Here is a 21,461-nt window from a genome sequence, read left to right on the forward strand (position 1 = left end):
ACCTCATGCTGGAGAAACTTACTCAGGATCAAGATAGTTGGCACCCTCTTGAGGTTTCATGGATAGGCAGGATACATGCCTTAAAGATGAATATGGTTCCTAGACTGTTATATATTTTCATTAGCCTACTGATCATAATACCTGTTCACTACACTGCAAGTTAATAAGAAAATTATATTCCTTCATACGGGCTGAAATATCTCATAGAATAGACAAGAATGTGCTCTCAAGGTCAACATTCTCTGGTGGCCTAGGAACACCCTACATAAAAAGATATTTTTTAGTAGCCCAAATAGCACACCTATTTAGATGGGTGAACCCTGTGACATATCCAAATTGGTCAAGGATTTAACAGGCTGCCACCCTGATACCTCTGGCAAGTCTACCATTAAGAACAAGTAGGCTCAATTGCGGCAGATCCATCATGAGATCGACACAAATTACACTTTCTTACTTGGGTATTACACATAGGATTTGGGGTCTGGCCCCAAGATTTGGGCCACTTCTCCCATATCCTTAATAACCCAGAATTCCCCGAGGGCAAGACACCAGAGCCTTTTATCCGTGGGAGGAGAGCGGGGAAAGATATTTGCAGATTACTAAAAAGTTGATACCTCACTGTCATGATGCCCGCTCCCGGGGAGCCGGTTCAAGCCCTGCGTCCCCAAAAGCGGACATCCAGTCCCCAAGATAGGACCCAGCAACCCCATATAAGGGCCCTTTGGACAGTGTCCTGGCACCTATGGCGCCAGGCTCATAAAAGACATCAGTCCTGGCGCCATAGGCGCCAGGCTCATTATGGATGCGCTTGGGTGCACTTACCTGATGCAGACCATGCTGCAGGATCCCGGCCTCCTTGAGGCCTGAAAGGAACTACTTTACCTGTGGGACTAATTTACCATCCGGGCGTGGTCGGGGAAGGATACATACCTGATTGGAGGAAGGATACATACCTGGAACTTCTTCCAAGGCTATTTATACCCCACCCGAACAGCCACACGTGCTTCGCGTTGTTCTGCATCTAGCAGCTGGACGCTCACCGTGTCTGCTCCTGCATCCTGACTTCTGCCACGCCTGCCAGCATCCTGGATCACCTGCAAAGGAAGAGAAGAAGAGAACAGAAGAAGGAAAAGTCCTTACCTGCTAAATCCGTATCCCGGAGACATCTCGCCGACAATCCTGAAAAGGAAGACTTTTATTTAAAAGCTCATCGCGTCGATCGCTGCAGCGCTGCATTCCACTCACCTTTACTGGGCGCCTCCATGTTCAGCAGCGATCATCTGGATTCGCAGTCACGCCCCAGCGCCTGGGGAGAAAAAGACCAGAACAAAAGGTGAGAGAGAAGGGAATAAGGAAAGCTAAATCTCCATGTTAAGACTTACCTGTTGATTCATTCCCTCTTCATTTCGGGTCCGCGCCGCATCCTGGCATTTTCGGACCCCGGCCCCTAAGGGGAAAAAGAGACATCAGCGTTAATGAGCGAATGAAAAGACATTACCAAAAAACGCTCATTAAAGTCTTACCTGATTTCTACAAGGATTTCACCTCTCATCTCGGGTCGGTGCCTGTTCCCCGGCATTCCGTACCCCGGCCCCTATGGGGAAAAGACACTAGCATTAGTACGTTAATGCATGGACACAAGGGGAACCTCTTATCAAAAAACTTACCTGGAAGCCAAGCAAGTTTCGTTCTCACCAATCCGAAAATCCAGTGAAGTAACTGGATACCAACGCGCCCCTGCATCAGAAGCAGGATGGAGAGCTCGTCCTTCCAGACCCTAAGAAGGAAACTTCTGCGAGCCAGACAAGCCAGATTTGGGGGCCCGGTCCAGTCCGTCTTCCGAACCCTGCGCATCACCTTAGCTGAGGTCACAGCAGTGCGAACCAGGCCAGCGCCTCCGTGGGAGTCAGGTGAGCGTTACACTCACTCTCATTTGAACAGTAAAGCAGAGGACGGGATTACCCGAACATTTAGATACGACCAGCAGCGCCACTGGATTACTAAACCCAAATTACGTTAGGCGGGGGGACGGCCTTGGGCCATGAGAATCATCATGTTAAAAGAGTACCCTTAAATTATAGCTCTAAAGAACATTGATTTAAGATTATTCACTAGTTATATTAAACTCTTTTTAATATCTTCAGATTTGATTCTACTTTCTCTACACAGCCTGAGTCGGTCAGGTATTTGCACACTTTGTGATGGAGTTTGGTGGAAATTACTGTTGTCGTTAGTCTATCAAGCTCCAGGTTGTCTAGAATATGCGTACTTATTACTAAACCAGTGCGTTAATTTTCTGGGATTCGATATTCTTTAACTAAACAGCTGGTTGTGAAGGACCAATGCTAAATGTAACAGAGTGGGTGAAGGGGCTAACGTGGTGTACTGAGCATGAAAATACATTTCATGAGCTGTGTCTTGCTCTTACTGGAACGCTAACCTTCTGACTCTGACATAGAAGTGGATTGCATTCAATTGATGGATGTGAATTATTTATCCATTCAACTTTCTTTTCATTGTTCTGTGTTTAATCCATTGTGCGTTGTTTGAACAATGGTGGGGTATGAACCTACCTAAGATTTATGGTTTGTTGCGGGCTTTGTTATTATTTGCACCTCTTTTACAAAATTGCCCAATATTACTTCATGTAGAAATTATAGATTTTGAAGGATGGACATACAAATGCTTTCAGGATAGAGCTAACCAACATAAATTCACTTGTCATATTGAGAACCTGAATCTAAGACTATAAGGGTGTCGAAGAAGGAAGCTAACACAATGGTGGCATGTTTGTTGCTATTGACTTTTATTGATGTAAAAGAAACACTCACTACCTATCTCTCAGAGGGGTTTCCCTGCTTCAAACTAAATCTCAAGGATCTGCCAGAATGTTGAAATGAAAGCCCACCGTCCTGTGTCACAACCCACTTCTATCACCTTGCACTGCAACTAAAACAAATAAGAAAGAAAGTGGGTGACGTTCTCACAATACTCTCTTGCAAAAAAGGTAACAGGGGCAATGACTCACTTCCCCTGGCTTGCAGCAATCCAACAGAATGTTCTCTTCCCAGGAGAACGACTCCTTTCTCCTGGTATACAGGTGATGATCCCAAAATGTCCTCTTGAAAACAAATGCCAGAGGAATGACTCCCTTACCCTAGCTTGTAGTGACAACTTTCTGGACCAGGAGAATGGCTCCCTTCTCCTGGTACTGATTAGCACTCTCCAAGGCCGCAGGGAATGACTCCCTTTCCCAGGCGCCTCTTCAGCATACTTGAAAGGATTTGATTTTCTCACCTGAAGAATGACTCCCTTCTCCTGTTGTTTGAGAGTCATTTTCCCAGTTGGATTTTATCTTGGCACTCTTTCACTGGATCTGCAAAGTCTTACTTCTTTGGGCGTCCCAGACCGTTCTCTACTGGTCAGTGGGCTTATGTCCATCACTGAAACAAGGAAGATTTCCTTGGTTGCACTTTTCCCTTCTGTTGGGGTCCCAGACCCTTAATGGCCCACTGGTTGGCCTCACGCTTGCCCTGGCATAAGGCTAAGACTTCCTAACTCCCCCACATCCCTACAGTTCCGTCCGTGCTTCCTGTTACATTCTGGGACTTGCTTACATGGCGCCGGTCTCTACAGGGACTAGGGTTGGTCTCCTTCCCACTTCCTGTAGCTGTCTGCATCTTCACTGTTTCTGTGGCGGCTCTGCGCGTTGTGACCTCTTGCAGTATTGGCACGGTTTGGGGACCGTGCAGTCCACCTCCTCCTGGAGGTTGTGCCACTGCCTTGCCTGCTTCCCGCTGGGCTCGGTCCTGCCAATGCAGGACCCACCACAGACTTCCTCGGCCACTCATCAGCGTCCTCTGTAGAGCCCTCTCTTCATCTTGGGTGTGTACTTCAATACTCCTGGGTTCTCTGACGAAAAGGGAAGGCAAAGACCTCAAGTCCTTCTTCACTTTTCAATGTATGGGGCTTGTTCCGCCCCAGCTTTACGTCAACACCTGCTGTCAATGGCTCTTTGGTATTCCTCCTGCTTCCCGTGAGTCACCTTGTCTCAGTACCAAGACAGTCAGTAATCCTCATGTTTCATGTGCTCCTCTTCATCCTAGTGCTTTCTATCTTGGTTATACTCCTGGATCTACAGAAATACATTGGTTTACTTTCAATATAGTGGAAAAGAGGGGCAGGGGCTAAGGCATGTGGGGGAGTGAAGTAATACTTTGTACTTAAGGTGATCGTCCTTATCTCCAGAGGGCGAGTCCCTCTCCATGAGGTCCTCCCGCATTAAACCACCCCTAGGGGGACTATTGGGTAGCAGCCGCACCTCATGAGCCGCATGGGAAAGGGCCCCCTCCCTTGGGGAGAAGTGACGATACATAGCCAATTGTCACAAAAACACACTAAATTGCATACCATCTCAGCACCAACATCTCCAGTTTTCATTTCTTAAAATCAATATGCTATATATATATGAACTGCATTAGATATTTCTATTCATTACCAGAGAGACAGGCATCCCACTTCCACTGGCGATTTCCTCCATTCTCCTGCTGTTTATGAATAGGGTTGAAATATCTAACGATTCATTGTGCAAGTTTCGAAGCTGTAAATGTCTGTAACCTGGAATTAAAAAACAAGAACATGCAATTCAAAAGATTACCGTTGTGAGTAGAAATATGGTGATGAAAGGAGAAATGTTATCTCTAAATGCATACAGTGTCACAAAATGTATTCATCACATGTAGGCAAAAACTGTAAACTTGGATTTGACTTGCAAGACAATAACAAATTACTTACCTTTGGTTAATGTTCTTTTTGATAAATTTTCCTCCCGCAGATTCCTCATCTTGGGTATATTCTTCCTGCTTTAGCAGATATCGGAAATCTTCACAGGAGGAGCATTGTGACATAAGCATTGAAGTCCCTCAGTACATCTTATCCTTGAGACAGGACGTTATGTCTGCGTCGGTATAAATAGTTTGCACTGCGCCCCATTACCTTAGTTCAATCGTTTTATCCCCATGTTCAGCCGTGTTGGGGAATTATTTTGTAAAAAACAATACTGATGGAAAAGATTCTGAAAGATCTTCAAAGAGAGGCAAAGAGAGAAAAAGAGGGTGAGAAAGAGCTCTTTAATTGAGGGACCGCTTGGGCGGGCAATGAGGAATCCGTGGAAGGAACATCCATCAGAAAGAACCTAACAGAAGGTAAGTGATTTGTTATTCTAAAGGATTCTTCATCTTAGATATACCCACATAGCAGTAACACTTCTGGAGCAGGCGGGGAGAACAAACTCTGATTTATTTAGATTAGGTCATTTTGCAAGACCACTTTACCAAAGCGGGTGTCCTGACCCAACACAGTGAATAAGCAATTGTGTTTTAAGAACGTATGCAGTAAAGATCACGTTGCGGCATGGCAAATGTCTATAGTTGGTATTCCTCTCAGAAGTGCTGATGTAGCAGTTACTCCTCTAGTGGAGTGTGGTCATAATCTTTCAGGGATATCTTTTCCTGCTATGAAGTAGGATTCTAATATACATACAATTATCCATCTACAAAATGTCTGTTTGATTATTCCCCTACCTAAACTGGGAACGATGTAGCCTATAAAAAGTTGGTCTTCTAGCTTTTTCTGGCGATGTTGAAATTCAATGCCCTTTCTGGGTCTCATCTATGCAACCTCTCCTCTTCCTTTGAAGGGTGAGGATGGTAATAGAAAGCAGGTAAATTCATTTTCTCCATAAGGTGAAACTCGCGGTATACCGTCAATGTATCGGCGCAGTTTTCATCGCAGAGTTTTTTGCCGCAATTTCTTTTTTTTTAAAAAAAAAATCTAATTTTTTGGGGGGTACATTTTTAAAAAAATGGGTTTGGGATGTAAAGAAAAGAAAGGGGGGTTTTGGGGGGTTACCCCCCAAAAATAAAATAAATAATTTGATGTATTTTTCGAAAAAGAAATTGCGGCAAAAAACCTGCGATGAAAAGTGCGGCGATGAAATCACGTAGAACCGAAACTCAGATACTACTTCGGAGCGAAAGATAGGGCGGACCCTAATCGTCACCTTCTCCTTTGTAAGACTGTGAAAGGTGGTTTACACAAGAGCAGGAGGGCCTGTCACTCAATTACCCTGCCAGCAGAGGTGTTAGTTACCAAAAATGTTGTTTCCCATGAGTGGACAAGAGTGTAACGGCTCAAAATGTTCTCCCATTCAGAATGTTAGTACTAAATTCAGATCCGATCCCGGTACTACAAAGGGTGTTAGTGGGAAGGTATTTGCTTTACCTTTCAAGAGATTTAATTAATATAGGCATTTTGTATGAACTGTGAGGAGCCAGGAATGAGAGACGGATGCAGAGAACTCATGATTGTGGTCACAAACATTTATTCAAAGTAAAAGGGGGTTAGAAAATGCCTCTCTATGGCTACTTTAGGAAGTATTTCCCTACCTCAACCAAAACAAAGGGTCGGTCCTGTGTCAAGATGTCCAAAGCAAATATGTCCTGTTTCCGAACTCCTATCCTACCCCTCACATTCTAAAAGTAACTCTAAGGTGTTAAAGGTAATGACTTTGGCCTTGGAAGTGCACAAATGTTCAATTTCAAAAGAAAGGTGTAACTCTCAACACAAACGTTCCCAATTGACAGCATTCACAGTTCCAGGGAATGGCTCCCATCCCCAGATTTCTCTTCACCAATACGATAGATCAACAAGACAATCAAAGTTCCTTATAGTCCAAGAGGATATATCCTTTCTTTTAGTGTTGCAATCCACTTCTAGGAAGAATGTCCCCCTTCCCTAGGTCTTTTCAAACATTCACAATCCTAAGGGTATGCGTCTTCCTTGGGATTCTTTATTCAACAAAACAACTTGGGAGCAAAACAACTTGAATGCGGGATCCAGCCTCGCAGGACACCAGGTTAACTCCCCTTTCAGGGTCTTTCCATACTCAATGCAATATGACTCACAAACATATCTTTTCCGGGTATACTTTTCCTGCCAGGCCTTTTCCATGTGGTTCCCTTTTTACAATCGGAAACTTGACTTTGCTTGGTACACTCTCCTGCCAGGGCTTTCTCATGTGATTCACTTTATATACTTGTAAACTTGACTTTGCCTGGTATACTCTCTATCCTGGGCTTTCTCGAACCGTTCACTTTATACAGTTGGAAACTTGACTTTGCCTGGCATACTCTTCTGCCAGGACTTTCTCATGTGATTCACTTTAACACGTTTGCAAACTTGACAGTTCTTATTTCTTACATTCTCTTCTGGTATTTATCCCTTTTCAAATATGGGATCTCAAATCACTTTCATCCGATGTGCTTGCTCTTTTCTTTTCTCAATAGCTTTGCCGAAGTGCCCCGGTCCCCCAGCTTCCCTTCCTAGGATCAGATTTTTGTGGTTCTCTTCGGTCCTCTTGCAGTAAACCTCCACTGTCACCTCTGCGGCTCAGAAGTCCCTTGGTCGGCACCAAGAGGATGAAGCTCCTTACGACCTGTCCCTCTGCTTCATGCTGATTTGGAGTTTTAAATGCCTCTGCACCAATCATGAGCTTGCAACCACTAGAGTGTGTCCTGGGCTTTTCAGCTTCCTTGATCTTCATTACTCCGTTTCGCCTCCTCATCCCAGTGTTTGCATGCAGGTGGGAATTATAGGCAGTTTTTGGTATTTCATTTCCAGAATACTGAAATATGTTATTAACAGGTTTTATTGTTGATTTAAGGGGTCTACCACAGTATGCCATAAAGGCATTGGGAATTGAGAGGATATCCCTAAAAGGGAAAGGGGATATGTGTTTTCATCCAATGATGCTGGGTCATACCCTTGAGGGTCTCCTCCCCCGATGTGGTCCTCCCTCATATAGCCGCCCCCAGGGTCAGGATCAGGTAGCGGCTGCTGTCCCCTGGCCACATAGGAAGAGGCTACCTCTGGGAAAGGAGTGATGACATCATCGGATTCATCACAGAACTGTGTTAAGGTGTGTGCTTAAAAATGGAAAGCACAGATAAGTATCCATGTACTGTAGCCACCTGTAAACCCTGCTGGGTCAAGTGTCAAAGGAAAGGTATAACCACAGGCATGTTAACTAAAAAAGGATCTATATCCTTCATCCTTCGCTATGCACCAGCTGCAAATAACTTCCCATCAGGAGCGGTACAGAGCTTTTGTTGTTTGTCTTCTGGACGAAAGCTACACCTCCATAATGTCTTCAGGGAGGTCACAGTGTTTGTATCTTAACCGCTCAGAAACCGGGCGTGAAGATTGAGGGTATTGATCCCTGGGTGGAGAATCAGGCCTCCCTTCTGTGAAAGTAGACTCACTCTCTGAAGAAGACAAAATTAATGGAAGACGGACCTGTTGAGAAGGTCCGGTATGATGTTGTCCTGGTCCAATTCTCAGTAATCAGGTTCTTGGTTGTCCTGAACTAACTTCACTTCCTGAGGACTAGAGAGAGGGATGACGGGGGGATGTGGGGACTGGCTGAATGTGCATAGGAGAAATTACTTACCGTAATGTTCTTTCTCCTGCAGATTCCTCATCTGATAGGGTCAATCTTGCGTTCTCTGCACCACGCCTCAAATCCTCTCCACCTGCACGCTATGAGAAACCTAATGGAGCATCCCTGGGGGTGGACCAGTGAGGGAAGATCACCTTCTTTGCCATCACACACACACACACACACACACACACACACACACACACACACACACACACACACACACACACACACACACACACACACACACACACACACACACACACACACACACACACACACACACACACACACACACACACACACACACACACACACACACACACACACACACACACACACACACACACACACACACACACACACACACACACACACACACACACACACACACACACACACACACACACACACACACACACACACACACACACACACACACACACACACACACACACACACACACACACACACACACACACACACACACACACACACACACACACACACACACACACACACACACACCCCCCCCCCCCCCCCACCCCACCCCCCCCCCACCCCCCACCCCCCCACCCCCCCTTTCAGATACCAAGCATGAAGGTTGAGGGTTCTGATGTCTGGATGGAGAACCTGACCTCCCTTCTGCCAGAGAAGATTCTCCTTGAGTGAAAGACGAATTGGAGGACAGATGGACATGTCCAGAAGGCCCGGGTACCACGTTCTCCTGGCCCAGTCCGGCGCAATTAGGATCATGGTTTTCCAGAACCTTCTGAACCTCCTGATCATTTGAGGAATGACGGGGACTGGAGGAAACACATATAGAAGTGGAAACTCCCAGTCCACTACGGACGCATCCCCTAGAGCTCCTCTCGGGGGAAATTCCCTTGAACAAAACTGATCGCACTTCCTGTTGATGCTGGTGGCGAACAGATCCACTTGAGGGGTTCCCCAAAGGGTGAAGATCTGTTGAAGGACTTCCTGAGCTAGTTTCCACTCGTGGGAGACTGTACTCTGCCTGCTCAGAGCATCCGCTGTCAAGTTTCTCTCTCCGGCTAAGTGGACTGCCGATAGAGAGATTCCTTCTTGGATTGGCCAAAACCAGAGCTGCATCGCCTCTCTGCACAGAGGCAGTGATCCTACGCCTCCTCTTTTGTTGAGGTAGTGCATGGCCACTGTGTTGTCCGTCATTAGCAGGACATTTTTCCCCTGTACAGATGGCAGAAAAGCCTTCAGCGCTAGTCTGATTGCTCTCAGCTCTAACAGGTTGATATGTAGTCTGGACTCCGATGGAGACCAACGACCGCTGATGGTCGAGTCGTTGGTATGGGCTCCCCACCCCGTGAGTGAGGCCTCTGTGACTACTGTTATCTCCGCCATGGTTGCCAAAGCAGTTCTCCTTTCAAGACGTTCTCCTGGCTGGCCCACCACTGAAGGTCTCGAGCCACCTTGTCCGGAACCTGAAGGAGATCTGTCATTCTCCCTGAGAATTGCGACCACTGAGTTCTCAGTGCCCACTGAAGAGATCTCATTCTCAGGCGAGCCTCTGGCACAAGGGAGATGCAGGATGCCATGAGGTCTAGCAACCTCAAAAAGTCGAAGGCTGGGGGACGTTGGGCATTTTGAAACTTGGTGACCATCTGCAGAATATCTTGAGCCCTCACCTTTGGTGGCGAGGCTTTTCCCAGGGAAGTGTCCAGGACCGCTCCAATGAACTGGAGTCTCTGTCTCTGATGGTATCATCTGTGACTTCTTTAAATTGAGGGAGAAGCCCAGTTTGTGAAGGAAGTGGCAGACATCATCTAGCTGGATCTGAGCTTGTTCCGGAGATACAGCGCTGATCAGCCAATCATCCAGGTAGGGGTAGACGTGAATCCCTTCCCTCCTTAGACTTGCAGCCACTACCGACATTAGCTTGGTGAAGACCCTCGGGCGGAGGTCAGCCCAAATGGCAGAACTCGAAATTGATAATGAGAGCCGCCAATTGCGAACCTCAGGTATTTCCTGTGTTTGAGATGGATTGGCATATGGAAATAAGCATCCTGAAGGTCCAGAGATACCAGCGAGTCCTGGAGCTGGAGGGCCTGAAGGATCTGAGAAAGAGTTACCATCTTGAACTTGTCCTTCCTGAGGAACTTGTTCAATTCTCCTAAGTCCAAATAGGTCTCAGTCCTCCGTCCTTCTTCGGTATTAGGAAGTAGGGGGAGTACCAGTCCTTGTTCCTCTCCGCTACAGGTACCGGTTCTATGGCACCTTTCTCCAGCAGGTCTACAATTTCCTGCAAGAGGAGCGGATCTGGAACTTTTCTGAGAGCTGTTCCCCGGTGGATGACTCTGAGGAATGCGTAGAAAAGGCAGGCAGTAACCTTGGGCAACTGTCTCCAATGCCCAAGCATCTGACGTAATAGCCTGCCATTCCGTCAGATGTTGAGTTAGCCTGCCCCCTACTGGTGTCTTCTGAGGAGAGTCCTCAGAGTGATTTGGAGGCGGCTGATGCAGGTGCTGAGGGTAAAGAGGTACCTGCTGCTGCGGCTTTTGTATTTTTACCCCGTCAACCTCGGGTGAATCTTTTTTGACCTCTTTGAACCGACTGTCCTCTGCCTTTTCCGAATGCGGAATAAAAGCGAAAGGACTTACCTCTCCATGAGGTTCCTGAGGGGCGATATGGCGTTTGGCGGACTGGAGCACCCAGGGATTTTTCTGCTGCTTTGGATGTCTGTAACTTTTCTAGGCTGTCATCCGCCTTCTTACCAAACAAAGAAGAGCCGTCAAAGGGCATATTTAAAAGTCTGGCTTGTACATCTGGAGCAAACCCAGACTTTCGCAACCACGCAAATCTGCAAGTTGTAGTACTTGCCGCCATGGCCCTACTGATGCTGTCAGCAGAATCAATGCCAGTTTGAAGGGATTTGCACATTGCGTCTTTACCATCCTTAATGATGTTTAGAAACGCTTCCCTTTCTTCTCCCTCTGGGAGGCAGTCAGCCGCTGATGAAGCACACTCCCAAAGTGTATGGCTGAACCTTGCGAGCGTACAAGTAGCGTTCATAGATTTCAACGCCATGCTACATGCAGAAAAAACTTTCTTAGCCATAGAGTCGTATCTTTTGTCATCCCTGTCCTGTGAACAGTAGGGTATGCCGATCTACTGCCTGATGTAGTTTCTGCTTGGACAACCAGACTCTCTGGAGTTGGATGTTTAGAAAAAAATTCAGGGTCAGTAGTAGATACCCTATATTTGGCTGATAACTTCTTGTTAACCGCCTGGATAACCTCAGGAGTTTCCCAGTTAGCCAATATTTTTCTTTGTAATGCAGCGTGAAATTGAACCACAGGATCCTCCTGTGGGTCTTTGACTAAGATGTCTGTAAGGTCATCCTGTTGGAATGCAGGTGAAGGTGTAGACCAACCCATGAATTCTATAATTCTTGCCATTAACATTCTGTAAGGGAGCATGTTCCCCTGGGTACGGTTTGGCAAATTCTATTTCTGGGGAAGTATTTAACCTTTTCTCGAGGGTTTGTGATGCTCTCGAGTACTTTCTTTCGCTGGGTGCAACGACTCGCAGCGTTTCGATTTTTCAGGTCTTTCACCCAGGGTATCACCCTCAGCTGTCTTCGAGGGGGTCGAGGCCACTTTCTCGAAGACGCTAAGCATCCTTTTACGGAATTCCTCCCATTCAGCCTTAGAGCTATGTTTTGTGGGGCAAGTGACTCTTTCCGGAGAAACAGAAGAAGAAGACCAGGAAGGGGATCTTCGACGTCTCTTACTTGAATGCTTGGATCTCGAAGAGTGGTGGGAACTGCTTCGAGACCTAGACCGAGAATGTTTCCTGTGTCGGCGAGAAGACGAATGTCTCGACTCTGCCGAGGAAACTTTTGAAGGAGTTTTAACTGTCTTACCTCTCTCAAGCTTCCCCTTACGCTCCTTCAAGGCTTTCGCCGTCATGGACATGCAGTCCTCGCACTCCGAACATTGGTGCTCCCATCCCAGGCACCACAAACAGATCAACGACATTTTCTTTCCAGAGTCTTGACATTTTTTGAAGCCGGACCATGGAGTCGTCGGTTCGGATGAGGAAGCCATCGAGTAAGAGTTGGTTTATTCTCGAGGAATAATGAAGAATATATTCTCTGACTAACGAACTGAGCAACACGATTCCGAGGCCCACAAAGCGCGGAAAAACGGAACTGAGCAACAGACATTGCGCAAGTCTATTTATACGCATGATGACGTCGGCGCTGATACGGAGGCTGTCGAGGGACATCGGCTCGAGGGATATCGGCATGCAGCGCCCTCTACTGAAAAAGAAATTCCGAGGCCAGCAAGCTGGAGATGATCTATCAAGATAAGGAATACGTCGGAGGACACAATCCCTTCGAAACAGGTTTAGGTTAGGCGTTTTGCCACCCTGCATTTACAGTTTAATAAACACCTTTGAACTGTTCACTTGTGGCTGTCTTTACAGTTGCCACCATGAGTTCCTTTACAACAAGTACAAAGATCCTGTAGACGGTCTACATGCAGCCAACAACACCTCAAGCACTTCAAGCACTTCCTCAGAGAGGTCCCAGTCATCATACCTCATCCTCTCAAGAGCCACGCTTGTAGGTTGAGGGATTCGGGGGTCGGGTGGCATATCCGACCTTCCGACTGGGTTAGGAGATCTGGCCGCTGAGGCAACCGGTGAGGTGAACAGATGGACAGATCCAAAAGGTCGAAGTGCCACGTTCTCCTTGCCCAGTCCAGGGCGATCAAGATCATGGTCGTTCGAAACTCTTCAACCTCCGGAGAACCCATGGATTGACTGGAATCGGAGGAAAAGCGTAATAGAGAGGGAAGGTCCAATCCACCAGAAATGCATCTCCCAGTGCTCCGTTTGCTGGAAATTTCCTTGAGCAAAACTGTCTGCACTTCCAGTTGGATTTTGTTGCAAGAGAGAGAAGACCTCCTCTAGGACTTCCTGGCACATTTCCCACTCGTGTGATACCGTTCTCTGCCTGATGAGAGCATCCGCCACACTGTTCGCTGTGCCAGCCAGATGAAATGCAGAGACCTAGATCCGGTTCTTCAGTAACCAGAACCACAGCAACATCGCCTCTGTGCAGAGGAGGCCGGAGTGCACACCACCTTGCTTGTTCAGATACTGCATTGCCACTTTGTTGTCTGTCAGAATGAGAACATGCTTCCTGTTAGGGAGAATTCTCTTATAAGGTTAATTTCCCAAACTTAGTGAGTCCCCCAGCAGCTTTGCTGGATTTTTGGGGTTTGTTTTTTTCTCCTGCTAAGAGTGAGACTCTTTTCCTCCCACTCTTAGGCATGATTTGAGGTATGTCTTACACTTGGTATGTGCTTATGGGCTATGGGGTCTTTTACTCCATAGGGTATCCTCTGTTTTTTATGTGTGTTACACAGCACCCTCAGTGCAGTAACACAGGGGTGTCATAATGACCCCCAAACATAGACGCCATACCCTGGGACTGACTACTGTCACCCAGGGCATGTAAAGTCACCATTGACTTTACTAGTCCCAAAATTGTGAACAGAACCAGTAAATCTGGGTGGTGCAGACTGCTACCAATTGGGTTTACTGCTTACTCCTGTAGTCTTAATCTTTTTGCAGTATTCCCCAAGGGAACTGCACAGCATTCTGCCTAACACTTCCCCTGAAGACGGACCCTGATGATGTGCCACCTGGCTTCCGTTGCTGACCATAGACGCATTCGTGACCACTTGGGTCTGAGGACAAGGAGGACAGAAGAGTTCCCCCGCTAGGAGACTGCTGCGGTCCGCTCAACAGGACACCCTGAGGATATCCAAAAGAGCACACAGGTGCTGTGACCACTGACTCCTCAGGAGCAACTGCAGCGATCTCATCCACAGCCTGGCCTCTGGAACTAGAAGAATGCAGGAGGCCATGAGACCTAAGAGGCAGAGGAAGGAAGCCGCTGTTAGAGTGGTATGGTTCCGGAACAAGTCGACTATTTGTTTCAAGCTGACGACTCTCTTCGGGAGAGAAGGCTTTCCCAACCGGGGTGTCTAGGACTGCTCCGATGAAGTGGAGCCTTTGGACTGGTGTCATTTGGGACTACTTTAAATTCAGGGAGAAGCCCAGCCTGTGTAGTAGCAAGCCGGTGTCTTCTAAATGGGGTAAGACCTGCGCCACTGACTTCCCTCGGATCAGCCAGTCATCCAGGTACGGAAATACGTGGACTCCGGATCTCCTGAGGTGAGCCACGACTACCGCCATGAACTTAGTGAAGACCCTTGGGGCGGAGGTCAGACCAAAGGGAGGCACCTTGAACTGATAGTGCTTGTCGCCTATGGTGAACCTTAGGAACTTCCTGTCCTGTGCTTTCGATGGATCGGCACATTGAAATAAGCGTCCTGTAGGTCTATTGACACCAGCCAGTACTGTCCTGTAGTTCGAGAGCGTGGAGAATTTCTCTCAACATCACCATCCTGAATTTGTCTTTGCTCAGGAACTTGTTCAAGGCCCTGAGGTCCAGAATGAGATGGTGACCTCCTCCCTTCTTGGGTACCAGGAAACACTGGGAATACCAAACCGATCCTCTGTGCTCGGGAGGTACCTCTTCCACGGCACCCTTCAACAACAGGGCTCGCAGTTCTTCCTGGAGCTCCTGTCCCGGATGGATTGCAGATGGTGGGGGGTCTGTCTGGAGGTTTTCTTAAAAATGGCAGACAATAACCCCACTGAATGAGCTGAAGAGCCTAGGCATCGGAAATAATTCCCTGCCACTGTAGCAAATGCTCCGTCATCCATCCAGCAACCAGTATGCTCGAGAGGCGAAATCAACGCGGCTTAGAAGGCTGGGTCGCCCCCGCCGCTGATGTTGCTGGTTGACCTTTAGAAGCCCCCTCTGGCCCTTCCAGAGCCTGAGAAACGCTTCTGCCCTTGCCTGGCTGGTGGGATATGCGCTCTCCTGCCATAAGGAGCATACCGCCTGTAGCCCTGTGCCCTAGAGGCGAAGCTGAAGGCAGGTTTGGCCGGCTGCGCAGCTAGGCCTAAAGATTTAGCAGCAATTTTGGATTCTTTAAATTTCTTTGAAGAATTGTCAGCTTTCTGGCCGAGCAGGAAATCGCCCTCGATAGGGCATGTCTAGCAGTTTAACTTGCACAGTATGAGAAAAACCAAACGTTTTTAAGTAAGCCTGCCTTCTCAGCGTTACTGCTGATGCCATAGAACGGCCCACACAGTCGTCGATGTCCAGACCCGTTTGCAGCGACTGTCTGGACACCTCCTTCCCATTAGGGGTGTCACGGTATTAGTTTTATGACGGTATGATAACCTTCTTGCCAAATGACGGTATATCATGGTTATCGCGGTATAGCAGGTGGAGTTAACCAATCTTAACAAATATTTTCTAAAAGGTCATAAATTGTCAGATTTATCATCACAAACAAAACCATGAACCCAGGGCCAGAATTGTGCTTTTCAACATACTTTCCACTGAAATGCCACCCCTTGCTTCCACCAAACACAAACACTTGTGGAGAGGAGGAGGAGGAGGGGGGAGAGCCCTGCTGCGACTGGCAAAGCAAACTGAAAAGCTTTTCTTAAGTGGTCATTTAGGCGTTTAGCTCCTCCACTGTCTACTAGTGAAGATGAATATGTTGCCTTATTTATAACCTGCATGCCCCAGATCAGTGGAGGCTGATGGTAGTATAAGCTTGTGCGCATACTCGCACACGCACGCTCTCTTTACGTTATAGCCTTTAGTTTACTTGCGGGCCAAAAGGTGTTCAGTAATCACAGACATTACCCTTTGGTATGGCAGCAGGGAATACCCACAGAGATGAGTGAATTTCGCAGTGTGACATATTATATGTTAGTTCAATGATAGAACCAGGGACATCCCTCATTGTCATATGTTTAGCAAACATTATACATTATAAATATATATAAACCCCCATGCCGCCAACCCAAAGTAAACCCCTTTCCTTCTTGGCACTGTATTTATTCTTCCTATTGCTAACATATTGATTTTGTGCCAGGCAGGTGTAGTTTATGGAATGGCATTAAAAATTGCTCCAACTGAAATTACTTGGCAGATGGCACATCCAACAATGCAAGACCAAAACTGCACAGCACTTGCTTGCTGCAGCTTTCCAAATCAGATTGAAAAGCACACTTAACGGTATACACGGTATACCGGTATAAACAATGTGACGGTTATTATTGTTCAATTGAGTGGTTCACTGTATCTTTAACGGTCCTTTGACGTCCTTTGAGGAAGATATAGTGACCCTCCATACCGCTAACACCAAACCTCTATCAAAAATTATCATGGGAGAGTTCAACCTAGGCCTAAATGACCCATCTGACTCCCAGGTTATCGCCAATACCATAGAAGCACATGGCTTTACCTTCAGAATCAAGAGCCCCACACATGATAAAGGACATACACTGGATTGGTTAGCAGACCTTAATTGTCTCACCAACATCACCAACACCAATTGCCTCTAATAACACCAGCTGCCTGCCTGCCCATCACCTCCTGGCGGAAATGAAACCCAGCTCCAGCAGTCGGACTGTGGGTGATTCCCGCGACCGCACCGAGGTCGCCTCCTGCCTCCAACAACACCAGCTGCTGAGTCAGGAGCCTCCTCTCCACACTGCTGCACGCCTTCCCTGCGGCACCCGGCGGCCACTCATTGCTGCTCAACCTACCCACCATCTCTTTTGAGGCAATGTGTGCACCGTTGCAGGCTGGACAGTTTTTGGCTACCATGCTGCTTAGAGGTAGGAGCCTTGTCCCCTCTCACTCCTGTTTCTACCCTGCGGGGCCCACTGCAACTGACTCCTGCTCCTTCTGACCTTACCGCCCGTACCGCCTGACCTCTAAGTGCACCACCACTTGCCTGCCTCACTTGCTGGACTGTCCCCTGCACCACTGTCTACACCCATTCGTTTGTTCAGGTACAGCTCCACGCTTGCCTACCTCAACCTACTGGCCCTCTCTACTCTCACTGTCTCAGCCCACTCGTGTGGTCTGGTGTAGCTCTCTGCTTGCCTGCTTGACCACCAAGGCTCTCTGGCCCGCCCTTACTCGCACTGTCTGAGCCTCTCGTGTGGTTCAGTGTGGCTCTCAGCCAAGTGCCAAAGAGGCTGGGTCCTTAACCTAACATCCACATCCACTCCACTCCACTCCTGATCCTCCATTGTACTCTGTCTACCACCACCGGACTGCCTGCAGCAACCTCCCCCCACCTGATCACTCATCTGACTGCCTTGCACTCGCTGCTCCCCAACTGCCTATGGACGCCACGCTGCCGAGGTTACTCACACCTCCTCTACGGAGTCTCAGCCCTGAACCCACCGTACTCACTGGATTATCTGGGGACGCTCTGCTGTCGTGGCCACCACTTCTCCCCTCCTGGCCTCATCCAGCCTGCTACTGAGGCTACCTACCCCTCTTCTTTTGGACCTCTCATCTCTAGCCTCCTCATCCCACTCCTGTTCCTACCGTGCATACTACTTGTCTGAGGATCCTGCTGTGCATAATACCTGTCTGGGGACACTCTGCTGCTGAAGCCGGAAGGCTGAAGGCCTCATCCAGCCCTGCTACTAAGGCTAACTTCCCCTCTTCTTTTGGACCTCTCATATCTAGCCTGCTAGCCTCCTCATCCCTCTCCTGTGCCTACCGTGCATACTACTTGTCTGAGGATCCTGCTGTGCACACTACCTCTCTGGGGACGCTCTGCTGCTGAAGCTATCTGCCCTTACTCATTCCCCCTCTTGTCATGCGCTATGTCCGCCCCTCCCCTCATCGTTCACCTTCCTCTCCCAACCCCCCATGACTTAACCCCTCCCCCGCCCACCCCATCCCCCTCACTCTCCCTCCTCGTCCGAACCTCATCTACCCCCCTACTGCCAATCCCTCCAGCATCATTAACATTGCACTCTGGAATGCCAGATCTATCTGCAATAAGACCGCTGTGGCACTCGACATGTTCTTCCGACTCAACCTCCATTTCCTCTGCATCACGGAAACGTGGATTCCCCTCACCAATTCCACTGTCCCTGCTTCTGTCACCACCCCCTCTTCCTCATTCTCTAATGTCTCCCACCCCACTGGTCGTGGCGGTGGCATTGGTCTCATCCACCACCCTAAATTTCTTTCCTCTTCCCCTGCCCTATATCTCCCTACCTTCTCTTCTTACGAATACGTTTTCAAATCCTTTACCTATTCTCATGCAATTTCCTTCTTAATTATCTAGACCTCTTGGCCGCCTCTCTTCCTTTTATAAGGACCTTGACCATCTCCTCTCTCTCATCGCCCCGTCCCCCATCCCGCTCACTTTTCTTGGTGATTTCAACCTTCCTCTTTCTAGCTCCTCTCATTCTTCCCCTCTCCTCTCCATATTAGACTCCTATCTCCTCTCCCCCCTTGCTACTCCTCCAACCCACACCTCTGGCTCCACTCTTGATCTCATCTTCACCTCAACCTACTCCTCCTCACCTGTCTCCTATCTTCCCAACTACCTCTCTGACCACGCCTTACTCTTCTTTTCCCTTGTTCCCCCCTTCCTCTCTGTCCACCCCTTCTCCCTCCCCTTGCCCTTTCTTTCGTCGTGATCTCCGCAACTTTAACCCTTCCCTCTTCTTTAACTCCTGCACTTCCTCCCTTCCCACTATCTCTGACTTCTCCTCTCTCTCGGCCAGTGATGCTCTCTCCTCACTGTCCTCCTCTATCTCCACCAGTCTCGATCAACTCTACACTCTTACTTCCTTCCACCCTTCTCGGAAACCTTCCCAACCCTGGCTTTCCCCTCACCTCCTGTCCTTGCATCGTCTTCTCCGCCGCCTTGAACGACATTGTATCAAAACACCATCTCTGTCTAACCAATCCTCCTATTTTTCATATCAATCTCTCTACGACTCTTGCCTCAAATCAGCCAAATGATCCTACTACTCTAACCTTCTCCACTCACAAGCCTCTCACCGCTGTCAAATTTTCCAAACCCTCTCTCGCCTCCTCTCCCCTCCTACTCCTGACCCCTCTACCAACTTCCCTCTCTCTCCCTCAGACTTTTTCTCATCCACAGTTCTATCCCTACGCCAAAATATTCTCCTAGCCCCCTCCCAAGACTCTCCTCTCTCTTCCTTCTCCCCTCCCGCTGCCTGCATGTCCAACTTCCCTCCTATCACCCCATCCTGTGTCTCTCTTCTTCTGTCCAAAACCCACCCTACTGATGCCCCCTCTGACCCCCTTCCCACCTCCCTAATTACTAAAATCTACCCCCTCCTCATTCCCAACCTGACTATGTTCTTCAACACCTGCCTCTCCACCGCCTCCTTTCCGGCTGCATTCAAACATGCCACTATCATTCCCATCCTAAAGAAAGCCTCTGCCAACCCTCTTCTCACTTCTAGCTTTCGTCCAATCTCGCTTCTCCCCTTCCTCTCTAAACTTCTCGAGCGCCTAGCCTACTCTCAACTCTCAGCATTTGTATCTACTCACTCCCTTCTTCCTCCCTCTCAATCTGGATTCCGCCCTAAACACTCCACCGAGACTGCTCTCACTTACATGCTCAATTCCCTCCTTATTGCTCGCTACGCTAAGCAATCTTCTATCCTCATCCTCCTTGACCTGTCTGCTGCCTTTGACACCGATCACCCCGTACTCTCTCCTCCTTTGGTTTCAAAGGCAATGTCCTCTCCTGGCTCTCCTCTTACCTCTCCAATCGTTCCTACGCTTTCTCCTGGAGCGGCCGCACCTCCTCCAACATCCCCTTGGACAATGGTGTTCCCCAAGGATCTGTACTTGGCCCTTTCCTTTTCTCCCTTTATACCTCCCTTCTCGCCCCTGTTATCTCCTCTTTCGGCTTTTCCCACCACTTCTACGCTGATGACACCCACTTCCTCTCCTTCTCCTCTTTCACTCCTGATCTCCACCACTCCTTATCTTCCTGCCTTACGGCTATTAAAAACTGGATGTCATCTCACTTTCTCTCCCTTAATACTGACCAAGACTTTTTCTTTCCTTCTAACACACTTTCCCTTAATCCTCATTCAATCAACTTTCCCCCTCCTACTCTTCCCATTTCTACCCATGCTCGCAATCTCGGTCTCCACTTCGGCTCCTCTCTTTCCTTCTCCCACCACATTTCTCTCACCTCTCGTGCCTTCCGACACCACCTTTACAACATTCGTAAAATCTGATCCTCCCTCACCTTCCACGCTTCTAAACTCTTAATCTCCTCTCTCATCTTCTCCCGTCTCTTCTATTGCTCTTCTCTCCTCTTTGGTCTCCCTGTCTCTCACCTGACCCACCTCAAATCCATCTACCACTCCTCTATCCATACTCTCTATCTCCTCGGTCCTTGCAACTCTATTTCCTCCTCGCTCTCCCTCCTTGGCTTGCTTCCCTCTCTCCCAACTTAAGTTTCAATTCCTCTGTCTGGCTTTCAAATCTCTCCATGACCTTCTACACTCCTTCCAGCTCTCTCTGCTCTGCTGATCTCTTCCTACTCGCTGTACCCCCTTCACCATGTGCCTCTTCGTGCTTCCGTTATTTTCAGCTCTTGGCCCCCCTACACTGGAACTCCTTACCTCTCTCCATCCACTCCATCCCTACCTACTCCTCCTTCCGCTCTGCCTTGAAAGCCCTCCTTCTCCACTCCCCCCTTGACTTCCTTCCTTTCTCTCTCCTCCCTTCTCCCCTGTCCCCCCATACCCTTCATACCTCCCACTCCCCCCCTTTTTTCTCACACCCGCGGGAACTTGAATCAGACAACTAAATTTGATCCCCTCCCTGACTACCCCCACTGCCTTCGTCCTGACCCTTCCCTCGCCTCCTCCATCTAAGGAAACTGTTCTAAGTATTGTTACACTGGTTTGAATCATGACTGTGTCATGATTCCTGCCCCTCATGTCCCCAGTCCTCCAAGATGTCAGGCTGGAACCAGGCCACAATCACCTACATGGCCCTCAGGAACCT

The 21,461-nt window shown here is 48.3% G+C and overlaps 1 protein-coding gene across 6 annotated transcripts in view; it reads right to left on the reverse strand.

The window, feature by feature from the left end:
- PLCE1 (phospholipase C epsilon 1) overlaps positions 1 to 21,461 on the reverse strand; it is a 3,624,599-nt gene that overhangs the window by 455,710 nt on the left and 3,147,428 nt on the right. For all 6 annotated transcript variants that reach the window (XM_069611343.1, XM_069611341.1, XM_069611340.1 and 3 more), the window contains one exon: positions 4,499 to 4,617. In XM_069611343.1, coding sequence (XP_069467444.1) covers positions 4,499 to 4,617 — 119 coding nt within the window. The remainder of the gene's footprint in view (positions 1 to 4,498; positions 4,618 to 21,461) is intronic.

This window comes from Ambystoma mexicanum, chromosome 8 (assembly GCF_040938575.1).
Source record: "Ambystoma mexicanum isolate Mex_15411 chromosome 8, UKY_AmexF1_1, whole genome shotgun sequence".
In the NCBI taxonomy this organism is placed as follows: domain Eukaryota; kingdom Metazoa; phylum Chordata; class Amphibia; order Caudata; family Ambystomatidae; genus Ambystoma; species Ambystoma mexicanum.